Source organism: Pelodiscus sinensis, chromosome 3, assembly GCF_049634645.1.
Source record: "Pelodiscus sinensis isolate JC-2024 chromosome 3, ASM4963464v1, whole genome shotgun sequence".
Classification (NCBI taxonomy): domain Eukaryota; kingdom Metazoa; phylum Chordata; order Testudines; family Trionychidae; genus Pelodiscus; species Pelodiscus sinensis.
Window position 1 is genome coordinate 194,367,184 of NC_134713.1, and position 23,372 is coordinate 194,390,555.

A 23,372-nucleotide genomic window follows, 5' to 3' on the forward strand; every position below is an offset into this window, starting at 1 on the left:
ATAGGAAGCAGTAGCCATAAGAGAACCTTACCTTCCACCAGGTGACTCGCAATAGGCATGAAATTGACACCATCCTGTAATCTGCAAGGATGTGAATGATTAGGGTTGCCAGGCACCCGGTTTTTGGACTGGAGCAGCTGGTCAAAAAGGGACCATAGCAGCTCTGGTGGGCAGTACTGTTAAAAGTCTGGCCAGTGGTGCAGCAGGGGGCCAGTGCTAAGGCAGGCTCACCTGGAAGTGGCCACTAGGTCCCTGCAGTTCCTGGATGTAGAGAGGCTCTGCCCATTGCCCCTGCCCTGAGGACCAGCTCTGCAGCTCCTATTGACCAAGAAGTGTGACCAATGGGAGCTGCAGGGGCGTCAATTGAGGGCACAAGGACAGTGTGTGGCACGTCCCTGGGCACCCAGGAACCTGGGAGGCAGCAGGATCCCACACCCTGAGGGTCCTCCTGCACCCTCAACCCGTTTCCCTAGCCCACAGTCCTTTTCTGCAGCCAAACTCCCTCCCTGAGCCCACACCCCTTCATGCCCCCCAAGCTCCTGCCCACGGCTGGATTAACTTTTTGGGAGCCCAGGGCTATTAGATTTTGTGGGGCCAGCTACACTCTGGGGTGGGCCCTAAAGGAGGGGTTCAGAGAGCTCAGGCCTACTGAAAGGGGGCGCAGGTTGCCTCAGGGACAGGACATGCAAAGGGGCCCAGAGGCAACAGCCACAGGCGGAGCCCCAGGCCCCTTTGAATTGCCACTGGAGTGTCTGAGCACCGCTCCCCCCACCTTGTCCCGGGGCCCTCAGTGACTAGTGGCCCCATTAAGAGTAGGGGAGCAGGCTGGGGATTGGGTGCAGGCTGTGGGGAGGAGAGGTTTGGTGTGTAGGAGGGGGCTCTAGGCTGGGGGCGAGGGTTGGAATGTGGGAGTGGGCTCAGGGCAGGAGGTTACCTTGGGGGTGTTGGTGTCTGGGCAGGAGTTAGGATGTGGGTGGAGGCTCAGAGCTGGGGTGGGGGTTGGGGTGCGCGGGCTTGCCTGGGGCATCTCCCCGTTGGTGGCGCATGCCCTGGGGAGGGATGGAAGGGGGCAGGTGGCTCTGTGCCCTGTGCTTGCCTGCAGGCACCGCCCTCCGCAGCGCCCATTGGCTGCAATTCTCAGCCTATGGGAGCTCCAGGGGCAGAGCTGCAGGTGAGGGAAGTGACGGTTGGACCTTCCCGGCAAATGCAGCTCCACCCGGAGGATGGGGGGAAAACGGCAGCATGTGGAGCAGTGACGCTGTGTTCCCCCCCCCCCCCCCCCCCCCACTGGGCAGGGCTGGAACACATTTACACAGGGGCTTTAACGGTGACAGCTGATGCCCCCAGGCTCAGGGGGCCCCGCAAAAGGAGAGGTTCAGAGAGCGAAGGCCCGCCAGTAGGGGGGCAATTGCGCTTTTGATGGCTCGGAGATCTTTTTGCAGAGCCCCCCTTTATTCCGGGATCCTGGGCTGCAGCCCCTAAAGCCCCTTTCTTAATGTGGCTCAGCCCCAGCCTGTTGACAGTGAGGGAGGAAGGATGGAGTGAGTAGGGGCAGGGCCTCAGAAAAGGGGCGGAGCTTTGGGAAGGGGCAAGATGTTCAGTATTGTGTGCCTAGAAAGTTGACAACCCTATAAATGACTGATGGACCCAAACAGTCACTTGGAGATGATTACTACACAGGGTTGGCTTTGAGCAGTTACAAAAAGCTGGGCATGCTTTAAGCACCTGTAGGAGTCTGGGTTCTGTTGCAACATGTTGTATTTCCAGGTTTATTATTCATACATTACAATTCGTTTTGGTGGCTGATTTGTTGCCTTTCCACAATTGCAATCTGCCTCTGCATGCACTGAGGTGCTGGTCTGTGGACGGTTCGATCCAGTTTGTCTGCAAAGAGAACTAGTGTGGAGCAGTGGAGTCTCCCTGGAAGGAGGACAAAGAACCGGGTGGCCGTGGTAGGACTCAGAAGGTCAGAAGGAGTCAGAGGCGAAGAGCAGGCTTGTGCAGGAGAGAGGAAGGCAGCATGTTTTCACAGCAGAGCAGTCTTGTTTAATGACGGGACCAGGCAAAGTCAAAGGAACCTGAGCTGGGGAAGAGAGGAAGATGTCCTCATTTGGCGGATAAGTCATCCACTGCAGGAGAAGCTGCTTAGCCACCTCAGAGAACTCTGTCCCTACGCCCAAAGAACGCTCTTTGGTGAGCGAACTGAGGCAGGGAAATGTGTATCCATGGGCAGGTCTTTCATTATTGTATCTTGCTCTGTAGGTCTTCTGTGCTGCATAAAGCGTAATTGTGTTTAGAAACCTTTGCAAAGCCTATGAGTAAGTTGTCAACACCAGTGACATGTCCCTGAAGATATGAACTGTGGCTCAAAGTAACCACAAGGTGGAGCTCTGGAAAAGGTGCGCGTTAGCTTCTCCAGTGGTTCTATAACTGCGGCCTGTGGACCACTAGTGGTCTGCAGTCACGTTGTGGTTGGGCCCTGGCTCAAGGCTCAGCCCCCCTGCAGTGGGGAGGCCGCGTCAGTGCTCCAGCCCTCTACCCCACTCCCCTGTGAGGTTGGAGCACCAGTGCTGGCTTCCTGCGGCAGGGTGTGGGAAGAAAGCCCCAAGCCTCACCTCCAGATGCTGCTCCTCTTCCTCTTCCCCCCGGTGCTGCTTGGAGGCTTTCCCTGCTGCTCCCATTGGCCGGAATCACAAAATGCTGAATTCCACTCTGTAAACCGAAGGCATTTTGTGACCCTTTGGCCAAATTCATGCCTAGAATAAATTTACCCAAGTCATTTTGGTTCCACCATGGGTGAGTTTGGCCATTGTCTGTGTCTGAACAAGGCACTTGCTTGGTTTGGGGCTGCCTGTGGACACAGATGTTTTGGCTTCCATTTTCCAAGGTGTCTGAGTAGTGATTTTGGATGCCACCATTTCTGGGGGCGCCACTGGAGACCCCCTAAGGGAGCCCGGTCTTCAGGGGGTTCAGCGCGCCCATGTTCTGAGAGATGTCTCAGTTTGGGCACCCAGAAATACAAGTCACTTTGTCCAACGTAAGTGCCTCTTTAGCCTCCTCGGAGCAGGAGCCTTTATCATGTGCCCTTTCCCTCTAGGTGACAATGTCCTGAGCTCTCCTATGGAAACTTACGATACGTGGAGTGGGAGGAAGCTGCTGCAGGTGACCGAGGAGAATGCCACTGAGATCCCAGAGGAAGCTGAAAATCGATATGTGAAGAACTGCACTGAACCAGGTAGGAAGGAATAATTCCTTCTCCTCCTCTTGAGCCAGCCATCCTAGCTACTGAAATTCTGAGTTGGTGTCACCAGGGGACTTTGATTGCACAAGTGTTGTATCTATTAGTTTGAGAGTCATACCACACTCTAACCCTGTATCTCCTGGATGTATGTGTAATATTAATGTTTCAAACTCCCTCTCCTGAGGAGTACCCCAAATGGGCAGCTGTTGACTACTATTTCAGGACTATGCACAGAGGGATGGCAGGAGGAATGGTTTGCCTGTTTACTGCCTGGAAATGTAACTCCAATTTTGGCACAACGATCAGGAGTCAGGTAACCGACTCTCACCACTAGGATCACAGTCAGGAAATATGGGATGTTTTCTTATAATAACCAAAAAAAAAATTTTTTTAGAGGAGGGATTAGACCTAGGTGAAGCGCTGCTTTTTGAAGCCACTTTTACCAAATCGTTTGCTTATTCTAAAAGCCTCACATCTTTATTTCGAGGGATATATCCTTTCACTGTCATTTAAAATAAACCTCTCGCAAGTCTACACAAAACTATTTCAACTTTGCCTGGGGGGGGGGGGGGGAAGAATAGGGATTCTTTAACTTGCATTCACTTGATCATGTATCACATTTGTTATACTTAGCTGAAAATTAAGATAATAAATCACTAGTGGTAAGGGAAGCTTCATAGGACATGCAACCCTTTATTTTTTTTAATGGAAGAATTTTGATGTGGTTCAAAGTAAGGGAAAGTACTTAATGCAGTTCTGTATTCTTCAAAGGATTATATTGGTTAACCGCTTGAAAAAATTCTGTTAAATACAGTTTGTATTGTAACTCTGCATATATATTTCCCCCCGTAATCCTTAATAACATTTCTGAGACAGTTGGAGGATTGTTCCATTTTCAAAGACAAAATATATTTCAAAAATTATTATACCAACTCTTTCCTTGATTATAATCCTCCCATGCAAAGAAGATCCCTTCTTACACGTTCATACCAACATTTGTAATAATCTGTCTCCCTCCCCTTCTGAGCTTTAACATCTGCTGTCTCATCAGCATAAGCCTTTCCCATTACCATCCCAGACTAAAATTTGTCTATTTGAAATGTGTTTTTTGTAGAAATGTAAAGAACAATAATCACAGGAGTTAACTGTGCGGCTTCTGTGAGATAAAGTGGAAATGGTAATGCCAGTTACAAATGTTTCCATCAATTGCCATGTGGTGCTGAAGTGTGTTATTTTATGGTATTTATGAAGCTAATTCACACGTCACTGACTACTGTGGAAAAGTATTTCTAAAAATGATGTGTCTTTCTCTGGAAGCTGCGGCTGCTTTTGTAGACGACACCTAGCGGGTGCTAAAGGTGAAAAATACATGTCTTTTGTTTTTCTGCTAAATTTTGGAATAAGTCTTTGTGTAGAGCTGGTCAAAGATTTTCCCACGGAACACTTCTGTTGGACACCACTGATTCAACAGAATCAAAAAGTTCTTTGGGAACACATCGATTTTGCCAAACTTTTTGGCGAAACGCCAGCCAGGGGTGTCACCTGGCAGCCTGATTTCTTGCCAGCCAGCCAGGCCCTCTTGGCTTCCTGACTCTCGGACAGTCGGCGTGCTTGTGGAATTCGATAGCCCCAAGGGTTAGCTGCCCATGGACTTGAGCAGTTTGATGCACGCCAGTTGTCCTGGAACAGAATTTTTCATTCTTTGAAAAACTTCAATTTTTTTACATTTAGAAGGGGCAGTTCCCCTTCCAATTCTTACCTCCCCCTCTACAAATCAGAACTTTCCTTGGGAAGGAAATTTCCCAGACAGCCTTTCTCTTTACCTCTGTTCTAGAATGAAAAGAGCCTCCTTCTAAAAAAACCCCCTAATAACAGCTTTCATGTTTACACACGTGGACACGTGCATTGTGATTTCATTCCCTTCTACCGCTGCTAAAACAAAACTGATGTAGGGCCTGATCCAAAGTCTTTGAAGCCAATTCAAGTATTTCCATTGGTCCAGTTGGTTTGCATCTGGTTCGTACAGAATAACCTTTTCTGCTGTGATACCCACTTCTCAATTCATGATAGATGATGGAATGTAAGAAGTAGAAGGCAGACTCTGACAGGCAAGAAGACTGTAGTTGTAGAATGTATCTCTTTGCTGTTGTTCCCTAAGGGTATGTCTATACTAGCCCCCTAGATCAATCTAAGGAGGCTAATGAGGGTGACCGAAATTGCAAATGAAGTGCGGGATTTAAATATCCCGCGCTTGATTTGCACGTTCCTGGCCGGTCACCATTTTAGAAATTGACTAGCCCGAAGTAACTGCCCACGTCTACACACGGCAGTGAAACGGGATTCCGAAATAAAGCCCTAACTCGAATTAGCTGGTAAATCTCATTGCAGGAGGAATACCAGCTAATTCGAGGTAGGGCTTTTTTTCGGAATCCGGTTTCACTACCGCGTGTAGACGCGGGCAGTTACTTTGGGCTAGTCAATTTCTAAAATGGCAACCGGCCAGGAACGTGCAAATCAAGCATGGGATATTTACATCCCGCACTTCATTTGCAATTTCAGTCACCCTCATTAGCCTCCCTAGATCGATCTAGGGGGCTAGTGTAGACATACCCTAAAAGAATAGCATAATTGTTTTGTTTCTTGTTTATCTACAAAACTACATTTTCATTATGAAACCTAGAGGTTTCTAACAACAATGGGTCAGAATTCTCAGGACATTTCTGTCCCTTGTATGTTGAAATGCTGATGGAACAGTTGAATGAAAAAAATTGTAATTCAGACAGTTTTTACATGTTTGGTTTTTGTCAGTTAACCTGTCGTGCAAATAGCAGACAAAATTTTGGGTAAAAATGCATGTATGTTTTCTTTTAAAACTGCGTATTCTTTTCGGTTTCTCTTCAGAGCATAGTCTTACATTTTGCTGTCTTTTTTCTTTTTCTCCTTTTTTAGGTAGTTTTTCAGAGAGTGTTCACTAATTAATCCAGTGAAAGAATTTTATTAATGAAGATTCACACAAAATACTGTGCTTAATTTACTTTGACATATGCATTTTCTTTCTTTCTTTCTTTCTTTCTTTCTTTCTTTCTTTCTTTCTTTCTTTCTTTCTTTCTTTCTTTCTTTCTTTCTTTCTTTCTTTCTTTCTTTCTTATCAGTAGATCTTTAAGTGGAAATGCAGGGCCATGTTTTAAGTTTCTGTAACAGCAGTATCAACACTGCTCAAGTTAATGCAGTTACCTTGGTATAACAGACAGACTCTGGCTCATGCTTGTTATTCTGTAGTACTTTTAATCACACTTTGATTAATGCCAAAGGATTAATGCCCACAAAACAGATATCAGACAAGATCACAAAGAGAAAACAGTTTCTTGCCACTTTAACCAGAAAGGACACTCTCTAAATGACTTAGCCACCTGCATTCTGCTACCTTTTGACTTAGCCACCTTTTACATCTGCACTTGAAAGGGAATCCTCTGAACTGTCATTCATGTTAAAATTCGACACTTGCCAACAAGGACTTAACAAGAATTTGAATTATCTCACCCATTACCAAGACAGTTTCCCCAATTATCACCTGTAATACCATTAACTCACAAACATCCCACTCTCCCTACCTTTAATATCATCAATTCACAGACACTTACCTTCCTTCCTCCCCCTCCCCCCCCCCCCCCGCATCCCCCTTCTGTTCTGCAATGTGATTTGTCCTTTTCATATTTGTTCATTTTTTTAATTGTATCCTTTGGTATATATGGTTGTGACTACTTTCTTCCACTATTTGATCTGAGGAAGTGGGTCTGGCCCACGAAAGCTCATCATCTAATAAACCATCTTGTTAGTCTTTAAAGTGCTACATTGTCCTGCATTTTGCTTCAACTACCCCAGACTAACACGGCTACATTTCTATCACTATTTGAAATACTTGTAATTTCTTTCTGTGTGGAACTATCACTGGTTACTTTGTTGGAATTCTGAATGAAGGGATGAATTTGACCCATTATCTTTTGTAATTCACTGCTCCTTATGTGTTAACACAATTCCCTGTGGTCCCTTTCCATGGAGAGGGTGAGTCTTTTACAGCCCGTAGACGCAGAAGCTGGATCTGTAACTCAAGCTGTAGAAACGCCCCCTATTAGCTGTAGAAGATCCCTGGTTCACCTTTAGGTGTTGGCTGCAACTGGAGACTGTCATTTATTTACAAAACCTGTCAAACATCAGACATGCCAGGCTATTATAATATTCATCAGTACCAGTCTCATGTGCATTTCAGCAACATATGCAGAATTTGCTAGCTAAAGCGTGTGTATAATATATTTGGGTCACACACAGAGATCTGTTGACTTCCCTATCCTAGAAGCTACTGGAAGCTCCTAGAACCAGCTATAGAAGCTACAAAAGCTGGACATCCAAGCTAGAATATAGCCTTTTGGGTTTTTTTTAAACTTTGTGAACAGAGATGAGATACATGTCCAGACTTATCACAAAAACCATACTTTGGCAAATATATTTATTCGTTTTAGCTGAGTATTCTTACTAGTTCCCAGCACCTGCAAGTGGGTTTGAAGTCCCTATTGCCTGGTATACAAGAGATTGGAGTTGGGCGGTAATGTGATTTATATTGTGGAAGCATGTAGGAGCTCTAGGCATGAATCAGGGCCCCTTTGTAACAGGTGCTGCACAAACCCAGAACAAAAATATGGTGCCTACCGCAGAGAGTTCAAAATCTGTGCATTTCTGCGCCCTTTGGCACAAACCTTCCTATCAGATCTGCGTGGGCGTACGTCATTGGAGCGCGGGTACTTCCGCACAGGCGTGTCTGATGACCTGTACTCCCAGAGATCACTTTGGTCAAAATTCTGTCCCCTTTTGCAGCCATCACCTTTTTCTCGCTGCCTGGTTTCAAAGCAGTGAGCAGTGGGATTAGGCGGCCCCGTGGGACTGATGCAGATCCCACTGAAGTCAATGGAAAGACTCCCCCGGTGCCTTCCGTGAGCTTTAAATCAGGTCCTACGTGCCCTCTTGTTCTGAGCTGGGAATGTTCTGTAGACATATAAGGACTGAAGTAAGGATGTAAAGTCCCATTTAATTGGTCAGCTGGTTACATATTATGCTTAACTGGTTAACCAATTAAAGGGGGCCGAGCAGAGTGGGGCTGCTCCAGGCCAGCTCCTTGCCCCCGCCCGCTGCAGATAGGGGCTGCTACAGCTAACCGAAGTGCCTGGCTTGAGGTGCGCCCAGGCCAGGCCCGCCGCATACAGGGTCTGGAGTAGCCCCCTGCCTACGGTGGGTGGGGAGCTGCTCCACCCCCTGCTGTTAATTGGAATTGGGAAGCCTCACCCATTAAGAGTGAAATTTACCGGCTAACCATGCATATCCCTAGAATGAAGCATGTTGGGGGAAGAATCCAGAGTTGTGCATCAAGAGTCATAAAAGGAACCGGGCTTGATCCTTCCCTTCTGCTCTGTCAGCTGCAGAATCCAGAGCTTACGTGGCAATCACTCTGGTTTTATTTGGATACTAGAAGATTTACCCAGCGTGGCTCGGGTCCTTAACTCAAATAAGTTTTGTTTTCCCTGCTTTAAATCATTGTTCCAAGGTAAGACTGGGGATGGGGGGGTTCATTGTGCAGGCTGCCTCGGGGAGAGAGGACAACCTTCTGCCCTCTCTCACTGCAGCAGCTTGGGGCCAGGTGAGAAGTGCCTGTCCATGGCCGCTGCAGTGGGCACAGCTGGGGGAGAGGTGCATGTCCCTCCAGATGTGGACGGACAGACACACAAACAGACAAACTTTCTGAAATTATTGTAAATATCTGTCCCTTTCTCCACTCCTGTCCCCTGCTGGCACTGTAGGGTTTCCATCTCTAGCCCTTTGCTGCCCCCTGTGGTCATTCTGCAGTATAACCGTCTCTCCTCCCAGACCCCTCCCTTTTCATTTTATGAGAAACAATTGAATTCCAGGCAGTTATATAAGTTATGACAAGAGGAAGCTGCATACCAAATTTGATGGGCCTGGTTCTTACCGTCTAAAAGGAGTTCTCAAACAAACAGGCTCACAGACGGAGAGCCACATAGACGCACAAACTCTCTCAAATATATTGTAGATAATGTGAACTTTTTGGATGTTCTCCTAGCTTTCAAAACCACAGCTAGAAGTGATGGTGAGTAATCACTCGGAGGAAAGGATTTGTATTAGCCATGCCGAGCGTTTCAGCTTTTAAGGCCATGTGCCTCTTTAACAGCTGTAGATCTTAAACGAATTAGAGGAAATATTGACTATCAATCTAAGGAACTCTCCCATCATTTGTTTTTAAAACGCAAATGGTTACATGGAAGGGTTTTGAGAGGAGACCAGCTTTTTTCCTGCTGTCTGTGCAAACTGTTGATACACAGAACCGTTAAGAACATAAGTTAATCTTTTGACCGCTGGGCTTGCAGAAGAAGCAATATAAACAAATACAATCAAACGTCTTACAGTAATACAGCAACCAAGTGACAATTTCTCTAAGTAGGGAGTTTGCACAGAGGAGATAGGCCAGGAAAACATGCTTGATAGCAGCTTCTTAATTAACAGTGGCCCCACAAGAGGCAGAGGACGAGGGGGATAGAACGAGGCAGGGATTTGACACTCCAGACTAATGAATAATTTGAAAGCATCTTTTCAAGCCTACAAGTAAAAGAGTGTGATAATATGTACTTCAAGCAATCCAGCGCCGCCTAAGAGCTTCATTTTTCAGAAAGTCTTTAAAAATCTCTGCAATCAAAGGATGCAACTGGGCTGGCTGCTGATAGCTTTGTTGTGGGTGCCCAGAACATGTTGGGGAGAAATTTGCAAGAAAATAACCATGCAGCTGCCACTTGTGTTCTTCTCCTGTACCACACTGGAAATGTACTCTGAGTGCTGGGGACTAGAGGGCATCCCTTTAAAAAGAAAAATTAGCATGACTGGAGTCCACCCCGGTGCATGGTCCCAGTATGCATTCAGGCCCTCCACAGCCAGCTCCGCACAGCTGTAATGCTCTTGCCGATTGCAGGAGCTAGAGTCTACATCTAGGGGACAGAAGGGTCAGGGTACAGAATATATAATCCCGGGGACAGAATGAGCCCCCTTCATCCATTCACCAGTGTTGCACTTTGATGTTTAACTGTGGCCTGCTGGTACATTAGCTGACTAGCTGACTTTTGAAAGAGCCGCCCTTCGAGGAGTTTCTGATGAGGATGCTGGGTGAGAACACCTCCGGAATTAAGAACATAAGAACGGCCAGACTGGCCCAGACCAAAGGTCCCTCTAGCCCAGTATCCTGTCTGCCAACTGTGGCCTATGTCAGGTACCCCAGAGGGAGTGAACACAACAGGGAATCCTCACGTGATCCTTCTCCTGTCACCCATTTCCAGAGAAACAGAGGCTGGGGACACCATTCCTACCCACCCATCTGGCTAACAGCCATTGATGGACCTAACCTCCATGAATCTATCTAGCTCTTTTTTGAACCCTATTAAAGTCCTAGTCTTCACCACATCCTCTGGCGAGGAGTTCCACTGAGATTATTAAATCTTTTCATGTTCTGGAAGGCATCTAGCCCACTATTGAAGCCCTACATTCCAGATTAGCTTTTGTGTTACACCCTCTCTTCCTTACTTAGTGGCAGATTGCATTTACTGTATCTGCAAGCATCTCTCACCCCCCAGCAATGATAATCCTGCCTAAGATAGCTCAGAAACTTCAGCGCTGCCTGGGTGTGCCCCAGGCTCGGAACATAGGATACTAACATGGAATGGGCTGTCAAGTACTTGTAGTGTCGTGGGTTCATTTTGCTGGCAGCATGGCAGGTTATAGCTCCCATCCATGCCACTGAGTGTGCAAGAGTTGGCATTTCTAAGTGCTTAACCGAAGAGGCAAACTCCTGGAGATTTTTCCCAATATGTCTCCATGCAACGGGGAGGAATCAGAGACATTACATGTGGACGGGTTTTTTTTCTCCCTTTCAGGTTGCCAGAGCGGGGCAAAGGAACGTTAGTGCCAAAGTGCAGGATAATGGAGAAGCAGCACGGTCGGCCAATTAGTTGATCCTTCTGTCCCACCAGGATTCTTAATGCAGTAGGGGCACAGTGAGTTGTACAAATAAGTAACAAGGCTCCATCACAACAGCATTAACAATCTATTTAAAGAGTGCCACGTTCAATCTGTTTTCCAGATGCCCTGGTGCAAATGGCTTGGAGAAAAGCCTGATTGATGCTCAACAGAGATGGTGAACTATCCAGCACCGAGGAGCCTCGTCTGGGCTCTGTGGACCATGGTAGTTGAAGAGTCCCTGTCAGGTGGTCCAGAGAGCTGCTTCTTTTAGGATCAGTGAACTTTCAAGCACGTTTCTTTCCCACTGCTTACAGGCCCATCCTAGACTCTTTTGGGGCCGCTCTGAGGATTTTCTCGACCAACTAAAGTAAAGATAAAAACACATTTCTGCATCCCAGGCAGCCGCTCCATGGTTTTCTTTGCTGAGAGGACTGTCGATATAAAGTTCAACTGTTATCACATTTGTGGATGTGACACCGTAATTGGAGAAGGTGGCAAACGCGGGGGAGAACAGATCCAAATTGCAAAGGGACCTGGACTGTTTAGAGCATGGAGGGCTGAAGTCAACAAAGAGGCATCCAGCACTGAGAAGTGTCACGTCTGACAGATGGAGAGAGGAGTCCCACAGCACCATAGGGACTAAAAGGACGCTGCCAACCAAGTAGGCAGACCCAGGACACTGAAGGCAGTGAATTTTCTCCTGGTCTCTTTACTCCTGTCCATGTAACCCACCGGTCAGTGTGAGTCATGGGGCCTCCTTTGGGCCTGATCCAGAAGACTGGGTTCTCTTTAAGCCCCCAGCTACAGAGTTAGTTCAGCCTGTAGAGACCCAGGCTTTTGCCCGGTCCCCAATGTGTTGACCAAGTCGACTGGCCATCTCATAAGCCTCACAGTTTCTGCAGGGAGATTGGGTCTGGGCAGTTGCCCGCTGGAGCATTTCCATTCCAGAAATGGTCCCCCGTAGGAATATGTTTGGGGAGCCCATTGAAGGGACTAAGGCTTTGTCTACCCAACATGACTGAACTAAGTTTCGCTGGGAAAAGTGCTGGTGTGGAGAGCGCTAGATTGGCCGAAGTGGTTCTCCTGCCGATATGGTTAATGTTGCTCATTGGGAGTGAATTATGCCAGCAGGGGAGCGCTCCCTGCCACAGACCTTACAGCAGCGCAGCAATAGGGGTGTCGCTGTGCCCCCATGCAGTCCGTAATGTAGATGTAGCCTAAAATGCTCTGGGTCTGATCCCCTCCCTCACCTTACGCGGTCACTCGCGTTAGTGCAGTGGGTGTAAGTTGTTACCGTTCTAACGGGGGCGCGTTTTTACATGGGGGAACGCCCAAGGTGCAAGGCAATGATAAATCTAACCCTCTCTGCTTATAACTGCAGTTGTTTTGCTGTCTTAAGAGCTAATTATTCCTACTTGATCTAAGAAGAGAGAAGTAGCCCCCCCTCCCGCCTCAGAACAGGGTCTGTGAATCCTTGCAATGGAAGCTCAGAAAGAGGGCGAGAGGGGATTTTGGCAGGTATCATTTGCCCTCTTGGCTTTCCCTCCTGTCAGCTCCTAAGTGCCTTGTAACTTAGCTCCGGTGTTTGAAGTCAGATTGTGCAAAACAAGCAGGGTTTCCAAAGCGACTTAGAGAGCAACCTGAGCCTGATTTGTAAATGCAAGGAATGCCATACTCCCCAGCCCATGTTTGGCTCTAATGAGTGGCAATCAGGCGACTTTCTAACATAAATCTCTGTTGTTAGTCTGAAGTGGATCCACACTCCTCCAAAGGGCAAGGCCAGCAATTCTGCATCCTTTGATTCTCTCTTCCCCTTTCAGTGGTGGCTAACGTGCTACCAGCCTCCTGTTTTACTACGAACTTGTATCATTATTGACTGTACATTGTATAGACCCTGCAAAGGTTTTGTGCTTTCTTTATGGAATGATGGAAGCAGTCACTGGCCTAGCGTAGGCTGCTCTGGGAGTTGGTCCAATAGAAAATGTGACTTCAATGACCTCGTTTCTCGCCTATCCCGGGACCAGCACGGCTCCAAATACACGGCATAGGTGAAGTTACCTACAAGCAGTCCGCGCTAGTGCAGCGTGGTTTGTGTGGAACGGGTTTGGGTGCGTTTTGGGCACAACAGTGAACAAAGCTGGAGACCCGGGGCCAGATCCCCAGCGGGTGTGAAGTCCGTGCAGTGGTCTTCAGGGAAGCGACGCTGGTTCAAAGCAGACAGGCAGCTGGTTTGCACACTGTTGGCGTAACTTTCAGCAGCATTAACCACGGGCTGCCTGTGGGCTGTGAGTTACATACCGGAGTTTCATGCATTTCATTTGCTGCATGCGCAGCTGAGTCCCGCATCTCGCCTCCTGCTGTAAATACACGTCCATGCCTCCATCCCGGGGCAGGTTGGCAGTGCGACGGTGCCCTGAGAGGATTTACAGTGACAGGGCTGGTCCAAGTCCCCTTGGTATTACTGTCACTGATGGTAGTAAAACACACTGCGCCAGATTCCACCCTGCACTCCCATGGCCTCAGTAGACAACCCAGACTTGCTGCCGGCTCTGCTGTCTCCCTGATAGGGGACTCCTCAGACGGTATACAGTTGCTGGAGCAGCTCCTACATATACCCCCACCGGCTTCCTGCAGAGCAAGAGGTCAGGGCCACGGCTGGGGTGTTCCTGTCTCACACTCATCCCTAGCTGCCGGACGGTCCCCTGGGACTCTGGTTAGATTATGTAATTAGAGCTGCCGTAAGTTACGCCAGGGATGTGAGCATGCTCTGGACAACCGCAAGGGACTGTGTGCTCCATTCAGCTGTCAAGGGCCCACCTGAGGACTTTCCGCCTCCTTCGGTGGGGAGAATATGTTAAATCTCCAAACCTGGGTGTCTCGCTGCCCCTGCCAAATCCCCGCATGTCTCCACCCAGGCTCATTTCACTGCCGATGATACATGCTAAGGCAGGGGGCAAACGGCGTCCTTGCTGTGAGACTGCTTACACCTCGCCACCAGTGGATCTGTCTTCAGCAGGAGAAAGGAACGGCTTGGAGTTCTTCCTCCTCTCGCCACCGAGGAGCCACTTACCGGGGCGGTGTATAAATATTTATGACTTAAAAGCCATGAGAGTCCCCGAGTGAAAGAGGTTCAGAGAACCTGCACTGAAGGTGTGTGCCAATCCATGACCATCACCTATTTGCGTCTCGTTGTCTCAGTGGTGACTGTCTTCACTTTTACATATTTCCGAGGGGCCTGACTTATTCAAAAATTAGATTTTTTTAATAACCTGGAAAACCAGAATTGTGTGTGTGTTATTTCACACGGGTTGCGAAAGGACTGAACAAAAAATAAAACATGAACATGTTGCCTTGTAGAATCATGGTTTGGCAGTGATTTGAAACTGAGCACACAAGTCAGAAATGCACTAATTTTTGCGTACCCCAAAGATGACCTAAAATGTAAAGAAAATAAAGGTTATCAGAGAAGAATGACCCACAGGAGTCTCTCCTTACAATAGTCGTGACTATGGAAAGCATTTTAGGATGGCAAAGGGGGCAAAGAAGTAGTTAGGATGGATAAACCGAAGGGACGAGCTGCCTTTCGATCTTCAAAATTCTGTTGGTTTAATTCTGTTTTACAGTCCCACAGAGAAGTTTTTGACAGGAATAAATTAAACTCTTTAACAGAGATTGTTATTGTCACTGTGTCCCTAAAGTCCGGCCAGACTGTCTAATGCAAAGGTGGGTGAGGTAATGTCTTGTATTGATTCAACACCTTTCGAGCAACTCAAAGCTCTTCTTCAGGTCTGGGAAATTACCGTGGCACTGAGGTAAGTGCCTGGTAGAGCAGATTGCTTAGCATAAGTAGTTAATATGCATTTCAGGGGACCATTCAAGACGAGTGATTGTTTTGTGAAAGGTGTTTACCTACAGGTGATGTGGGGGCTTTGTCATCTCCTGGTATGTTGTGGGTGGGGGACGTTGATCATTGTAACAGTGGAGACATGTCCTCAGGTCTGGCATTTGTTGCTTTGAGTGGGCTCTGGTCTTTGGGGAGCTTGATTCTGATTATGAGCTCGGAGAGGTTGGGGGATTGTGTGAAGGCCAGAAGAGGGGGTCAGGAACAGTTTCTTTCAGGTTGAGGTGCCCATCAAGTAAGGCTTGTAATTGTTTGATGATACCTCATATGGAGACATGCCCAGAATTCGATCAGCTTTGACTCTTAAGTTAATTAGGGTGAAGGCTTTGGGCCTAAGCAGTTAAAGTGATCCTGAATTTCCGGCACAACTTTAAGACTTAATTGTGGCATGGGGAATTGTTGCACAGGGGGCAGAGTTTTGCTTAGGCCATGTCTTCACTAAGCAGAAGATTGATGCTGCTGCAATCAATCTTCTAGAGTTCGATTTAGTGGGTCTAGTTAAGACCCGCTAAATCAAACTCAGAGGGTGCCCCCATCGGTGGCCAGTATTCCTGCTCCTGTGAGGGGTAAGGGAAGGCAACAGGAGTATTCGCTCCCATTGCCTTCCTGCTGTGGGGATTGCAGGGAAACTCGAATCAAGGTACATCAACTCCAGCTACATCATTAACGTAGCTGGAGTTGCGTATCTTGATTCGACCTTCCCCTTCTGTGTAGACCTGGCCTTACTTACCATGACTGCCACCATGAAATACCTTTTATCCTTTTATTAAGTATACTTAAGACAAGCTACAAGATACTTTAAGAATCAGTACTGATACTTAAAATGTTTAAAAAAAAACCCCGCGTTGGTAGTTTTCCCATCTTCTCTTTCCCAGCTGTCAAAGGAAGTCTCCTTTGATTGGCAGTCGTTTGTACTCCGTCTTAAAGACAGTGACACAGGAACACGAGGGTGAAAAGAGAGCATCACTTGTAGGGTTTGGGTGGCTGTCATTGGATATCTGAACCTGGTTTGCCTTTAACAAATACACCTACAGGGTTAGCTGCTTGAAAATTACAGGCCTTGCTCTTGATCTCATAGATTTCAAGGTCCAAAGGGACCATCATGATCATTGTGTCCCTAGCCAAACTTTGAGCAGAGTATGGCTCAAACATAGCTCATAGCCTGTCTGGTCACAGCAGTGTAGCAAAGCTGGATTTGTCCTGGCTGGGCATGCAGACTCTGATTAGACAGAAAATGTAAAGAGAAAATAAGAAGGGAGAAATAAGGAGGAGGGATGGAGCATGGATGCAGACAAAAGGTTAATAGTAGGACCTTCAAGTTTCTATCTCCAGTGCTGCTCTGACTTAAGCGGGAAGCTGTGATGTCACCTGGTTTTCTGTTTTTGCCTGGTTTGGTCAGGACTGTGACGGACCGGGCCGTGTCTGGGTATAGCTGAGGGCGCCCGCTCAGGGCGAATTGCTCAAATCCGGGGCTCCTTACAGCCCCCAGACTGGTGACCTTTCCAAATAGGCCACAAACCAGTCTCACAGAGCGCTTCAACAGCCTGCCTGAAGCCTCACGAGCAAAACCCCTCCGACACCCCAGCAATATCCGTGCCCCAGATGCCCCGGGCCTCATAAACAGGTGGGGGGTCCTAGCACCCAATCCCACCTACCCCGAACAAGTTCTGTCCGGTTCCAAGAAACCAGCCACAGATCCTTGGTCAATTTACCCTCTGGATCTTACCCACAAATCACGCTGGGCCAATCCTTTAGAATCTAAAACTAAAGGTTTATTATCACAAGAAAGAAAAGCCTGAGAGTCAAGTTGTTAAAGAATAGTACGTTACATGCACCGAATCTCCCAGTCCTCGATGCAGGCTCTAGCAGAGATGTTACAGCTGCTGGTTTAAAAGTTCTTGTTGCGCATCCTATCATCGGGATGGGTTCACAGGTCTTCCAGGCTCTTCGATCCCTGCAGTGCTGCCTCACAATATTTTCATGTGCTCTAGTTTTTGACGGACTTTAAGAACGAATTTAAAATGTTTGGATTTCAAAGTGTTGAACCCTTGAACACTGAAATGTTTGAGTTTTAGGGGCGAAGGCAGAAAATGGGAGTGAAGGTGAAGAACCACTTCACCTTCAACTCGGATGTATTTTATACTCCATTTTAGTAAAACAGCATTACAGGTCTAAATGAACTTACAGGCACCAGATTGGGAAGCTCTGGGCAGCAGCAGAGCCATGGCAGCTGCCTGTCAGCAGACTGAGGAAGGCACCTGTGCTTCAGTTTATACTCCATTCATGAAGGTTATCTTCACAGCCATAGAGGCTAAGAGCTTGACTGCTCTTAACTGGAAACTTTAACTTTGCAGGGGTTGGTGCCATGCACCCAGGAGGCACTCAGTCCATTGTGACTGATCGGACGGTTCAAGCCCTAATAATACAAATCACTCTCTTGACTCTAATGTGAACAGCAACAGGAAGCTGAGTTTGAGGAAAAGAGCGGTTTCTCTTATGCTCATGTTTCTTTTGTAATTTGCCACCGGTGTAATTATTTGCATGTGATCTGGGAGAGGAATTATCCTGCCTTCTCTCTCTCTTTTCCCCCCTTCTCTCTCAACCCTTCATCTCCCTCTTGGGCTGAGGTTTTGTTTATTCTTCACTTCACTGTAGTCAAATAAATTCTGGTTACAAGCATTCTGGTGTGCTGCCATGTTCGCTTCCACCCACCCTCTGGGCTTGCCAAATGCCTGTTGTCTTGCATATCCCGTACCTTGCTGTTGTACCAAATCCCTATTTTTATGCGTCAGAGTATTCCAGGCTAGAAAGCAAACTACATGGTAACCCCCAAGGAATCAGTTTCAGGAAAACCTAGGGTTCCTCTTTATTTAGTATCTGTGCAGGGCACTAGATGTCTTACTGTCTCATAGGTGGTCCAGAAAAGGTGTATCAACTTAAGGAGTTTAATTAAAACAAGTCAGCAGTGGGGTGGGAATCAAAGGGCCAGAACTGAGCTTGATCTAGACCAAATAATCGCCAACTCTGAGGATTCCCAATTCCTGAGTCTGCCATTCAAAATCACGATATTTTTCTATTTACCTGCTTGGTCTTTAATCTTCAGGGTGCGCTTGGGTCATGTTCTCAAGTTTTATTCCATAATTGAGTGGGAGAAACATTTACCTGTATTGAAAGTGAAAGCTGAGCTTCCCATGTCATAGAATGATAGAAACCTAGGGCGGGAAGAGACCTCAGGAGGTCCAGCCCCCTGCCCAAAGCAGGACCAACCCTGCTGGACTCCAGGAGTCCGGGTTTTAGAACCCAACCGAATCTCATGAGTCTTGTGATGAAATCACAAGCGCTGGCATCATCAACATTGATATGACTCCAGATCTGGCCCCGTCATTTGCCCAAACCATAGCATCTAACAAGGCCGTGTGGGGTGCCGTATGCTGGTACAAGGAACAAATCAGAACCAGCTGGGTTTGAAGGGAGCATCGGAGTCTTCCCTGCTGTGTTTTGGATCGTGGGGAAAGATTTCTCCCTCACTCTGGTTTTCTGAGTCTCTGACATGTCTGTTTTATAAAGAGGCTGATTTAAGAGCATTTATGGTTTTATCTGAAAACAAAGGGTATACCCAGCTTGCTCACCTGTAATGATGTGCGGTTTAAATTTCTTGGCAGCAATAGTGTATTTTTGGAGCCAGGTTCAGATTTAGCTAAAATTGGGTCAGCTGAGACACGCACCGCAGGACTCCGCTGTGCAGTCCTGCCAGCCCCACCTGATCTAAAATCATGAGTCAGGCTCATCAAAAATAGTGAGATAATGTAAAAAGAATGTATTTGGGGGTTCTTTTATTTGCCACCTGCATTTTAACCGTGAGAGTGCACCAGCATCACACTTGGAAGCTTTCGACGCAGCCATGACAATTGGAAACTTACTTTTTCCTTACGAATAATGGCGGAAACCATCACACATCCGCGTGATGCCACGAGATTGTGACAAACCCGTCAGCGTTAACACCGCTATCCCACATGCTGAGTTTCAGGCAGGACAGGCAATAGGATGGGCGATTGCCTCCTTCTTCAGGTCTGGGAAAGGAACGAGGAAGTGTTTTGTGTTGCTCAAAAGCTTGTCTTTCTCACCAACAGGAGAGGGTCCTATAAAAGGTATTTCTGCGCCCACCTTGTCTCGTCAATATCCTGAGACCAACTAGCTACATTCTTGCTAAGGCCCTGGGGAAGGTGGGAGGGGCATCTCCTTGCTCCCAAAAGGGGTGGGGCCTTGGGCAGAAGGGGCGGAGCTGGGGCAGCCAGTCCTCAGCACTGCCCAGAGCGCACTGTGCCACAGTCCCTTTCCCCCTTCCAGCCTTCAAAGCTGCCTGGAGCATACCACACAGTGCTCCGACAGCGATTTAAAGAGCCCGGGCTTCAGCCGCCACTGTGCATCGTGGGCCCTTTTGAATAGTTGGGCCCTAAGGCAGTTGCCTTCTTTGTGTGTGCACGTGTGTGTGTACACACAAACACACTCACACACACACCAGTCAGCAGGCCGACAGCTACCACAACACTGCATACAATAATTTTCCAACCTCAGTGATGTAGGCCTGTTAATAAGGTGTAAAAGACTGCAGGGATACTTTAGAGAGAATTTCTGCATGGTGAATGGTTCCATTTTTGGGGCTTTTTATGTAGCTCTTTTTTGGAAATCTATTTCTGAAGGGCGATTTCCATCCATCTGGTCCTTGATGTGGAAATACAGCTGCCTGGACTTCTGATACTGCAGCTTCCCTGCCCATTTTCTTGCTCTCTCTGCATTCAGAGCAATTGGATTGTTTCGCCATGAGCTAGAATTAGGTTTGGGTTTTTTTTCTCCCGAGGGGAAACATTTTTTCTGAGGTTAGTGAAAAGGCCAAATTTATCAGCACGTGTGTGAGTGCGTGCGCTCCACACGAGCTGGCGTGGCTCAGAGAAGGGGAGCACCATTGGGTTGTGCCCCCACGGCCCTGCCGAGATGGGCCGTGAACAACACTCAGCAAATACAAAGTCTCGGTCGTGAGGCACGGAGGGAGCATTGCTGGGGTCGATTCATTTTGCTTTCTGGAGCTGACCAAAAATGAAGCCGTGAAGAGAAGAATATGACCGGGCACAGAGGAGTTACCTAGACGGGAAACAGTGCATTTCCTTAAAGGTAAAGTAGCTTCTGTTTACCATTTGGCTGGAGACTTCCCCGCAGCAAAGATGGTCTGCGATAGCTCTTGCCACAGCTTGTCATTCCGCTGTCATGTGAACACATATAAGAAGAACGAGGGGTCCGGTGTCAGTGGGAAAAGTTTCTGCAGCTGGGTTTCTTTAATACTGCAGGTAGGGAAACAAGGCTTTGCTCTTGGGCATATGAGCTTGGAAAGGGCAGGGCCAGGGGGAGGAAATTACAGCGTCACTTTTCACGGTACTGCAGCCAACACAGTTGGGAAATACTCAATGAGGGTGGTATGAATGCACTGACTGTACGTAGAGTTGCCAAACATCTGGGTTTCTACCAGAAGTCCTGGTCAAAAAGGGACCCTGGGAGCTCCAGACAGCACCACTGACGAGGCCATTAAAAGTCTGGTCAGTGGCACAGCTGGGACCCACGGCTAAGGCCTGCCCTGGCTCTGCGCAGCTCCTGAAATGGCCACTGGGTCCCTGCAACCTCTAAGCACAGGGAGGCTCCGCATGCAGCCTGCACCCGGATTGCCAGCTCCGCAGCTCCCATTGGCTGGGAACCGCGGCCAATGGGAAGTGCAGGGGCGGTGCTTGTAGGCGGGAGGGAAGCTCATGGAACCTACCTTGGCTCGCTATGCCCCTAGAGGCCACAGGGACCTGGTGAGCACATCCTGGAAACAGTGGTAAATGCCACCAGGACCCCACACGCCGAATCCCAAACCCCTGCCCCTGTCCTGAGCTCTCTCTTGCACCCAAACTCCTGGACAGGGCCTGCACCCTCGCAAACATCCCAACCCTCAGCCCCAGCCCTGAGCCTCCTCCTGCCTCCCAAACTCCTCATCCCCAGTCCCGCCCCAGAGCCCTTACTCCTCCTACAACTGGGTCCCAGCCAGATCCCTCTCCTGCACCCTGAATCTCTCATTTCTGGCCCCACCTGGAGCTTGCACCACCAACCTGAGCTCTCTCATCCCTCCTGCATCCCAACCCTCTGCCCCAACCCAAAGTCCCTTTCAGAGCCCACACCTTGTACCCACTCGTGCGCCCCAACCTCCTGCCCCTGACTCACACTCCAATCCCCTCAGTTCCTGCCCAGAGCCTGCGTCGCCTCCCATACCACAACCCCTTGCCCCCGGCCCAGTGAAAGTGAGGATGGGAGAGAGCAAGCAACAGTGGGAGGGGAAGGGAGCAAGAGTGGGGCAGGGAGTCTCGGAGAATGGCAGGGCAGGGGCTGGGCCTTGGGGCAGGGCGTTTGGTTGTGTGTGTGTAGAAAGTTGGCAACCTTGACTGTACAGTGACGTGTAGCCTGTGCCATCCGCACGTGCATGCAGATGAAGCGCTCGTTAGGTGAAATGCCATAAATATCCACTTGCTGGAATTTGACAGTGCGAGAGTTTTAGCTTGAGAGTCGTGCTGGGACTTTAGTTCGATCCCTTCCTTACAAGTAGGTTTAGTCACTCTCAGATTAGAGCAGCGCAAGCAACGAATTTGAACCGATTTGAGCTATTACTGTGTTGCTCTTAATCAATAGGCTTGCTTCAGACTCTGTATTTTGCTGGCCTTTTGTCTATAGGGCCTGATGTCTTTAATCAGAGATAGTCGTGTACTTTCAAAGTACAGTAATTGTTCATTTAACACTATAGATGCGTTTCTGAAAATGTTTGTGCTAAGCGAAAACGTGCTATGCGGGGTCAAATTTTCCCATTAAAAATAATGGAAAAGGTGGGGGTTGCGTTTCAGGTGGTGGTGGCAAAGTCAATTTTTTTGTTGATGCTCGGTCGTCAACGTCAGCATTAGATATCTAGCAACACAAGATAACTAGCAACACAAGTCGCTGCGGTTTGTTAAAACACAAAGATAAACACGTGAGTGAGCGGAGGAGCACTGTGACCACGTGTATTCATCCACTCATGCTAATTACCATTGTTTTCACCAACTTATACTGCTGCGCAAAGGAGTCCACCACTTGATTATTTTCGTATTATTTTGGGGACTGTCATGTTATTCGAAAAATGTTCCCTAAAAATAAAATCGTGCTATTGCGAAAACGTGTTAAGCAGGCATGTGTGTTAAACGAGTAATTACTGTAACCAGAAGCATGGCCAAGCCATTGAATTTCAGTCGGATTTGGGTGTCTCATTTCTTCAGGGCCTGTAGAAAATCTTAGGCCTGACTTATAAAGCAGCTGATGTGCAAAGTTCTGAGCACAGTCATTTTCCTTAGAACATAAGAATGGCCGTACTGGGTCAGACCAAAGGTCCATCTAGCCCAGTATCCTGTCTACTAACAGTGGCCAGCACCAGGTGCCCCAGAGAGGGTTGACCGAAGACAATGATCAAGCGATTTGTCTCCCGCCATCCTTCTCCAGCCTCTGACAAACAGAGGCCAAAGACACCATTTTATCCCCTGGCTAATAGCCTTTTATGGACCTAACCTCCATGAATTTATCCAGCTTCTCTTTAAACTCTATTATAGTCCTAGCCTTCACAGCCTCCTCTGGCAAGGAGTTCCACAGGTTGACTACACGCTGTGTGAAGAAGAACTTTCTTTTATTCGTTTTAAACCTGCTACCCATTAATTTCATTTGGTGTCCTCTAGTTCTTCTATTATGGGAACTAATAAATAACTTTTCTTTATCAGCCCTTTCCACACCACTCATGATTTTATAGACCTCTATCATATCCCCCCTCAGTCTCCTCTTTTCTAAACTGAAAAGTCCCAGTCTCTTTAGCCTCTCCTCATATGGGACCCGTTCCAAACCCCTAATCATTTTAGTTGCCCTTTTCTGAACCCTTTCCAAGGCCAAAATATCTTTTTTAAGGTAAGGAGACCACATCTGTACACAGTATTCAAGATGTGGGCGTACCATAGTTTTATACAGGGGCAGTAAGATGTTCTGGGTCTTATTTTCTATCCCTTTCCTAATAATTCCTAGCATCCTATTTGCCTTTTTGACCGCCGCTGCACTCTGTGTGGAAGTTTT

At 47.7% G+C, this 23,372-nt stretch overlaps 1 protein-coding gene and 1 long non-coding RNA gene across 7 annotated transcripts in view; one reads left to right on the forward strand and one right to left on the reverse strand.

The window, feature by feature from the left end:
- SLC24A3 (solute carrier family 24 member 3) overlaps positions 1-23,372 on the forward strand; it is a 341,570-nt gene that overhangs the window by 48,201 nt on the left and 269,997 nt on the right. For all 3 annotated transcript variants that reach the window (XM_075925771.1, XM_075925773.1, XM_075925774.1), the window contains exon 2: positions 3,098-3,235. In XM_075925771.1, coding sequence (XP_075781886.1) covers positions 3,098-3,235 — 138 coding nt within the window. The remainder of the gene's footprint in view (positions 1-3,097; positions 3,236-23,372) is intronic.
- Positions 1,949-23,372, reverse strand: part of LOC112545065 (uncharacterized) — a 61,838-nt gene continuing 40,414 nt past the window's right edge. The window contains exons 4-6 of one of the 4 annotated variants that reach the window (XR_012903059.1): positions 19,130-19,279; positions 2,616-2,712; positions 1,949-2,078 (exon numbers count right to left, since the gene is read on the reverse strand). This is a non-coding gene — a long non-coding RNA (uncharacterized LOC112545065). Of the gene's footprint in view, positions 2,084-2,615; positions 2,713-19,129; positions 19,280-23,372 lie in introns of all 4 variants that reach the window. The other 3 variants (XR_003088477.2, XR_012903060.1, XR_012903058.1) reach the window with 3 other exon arrangements.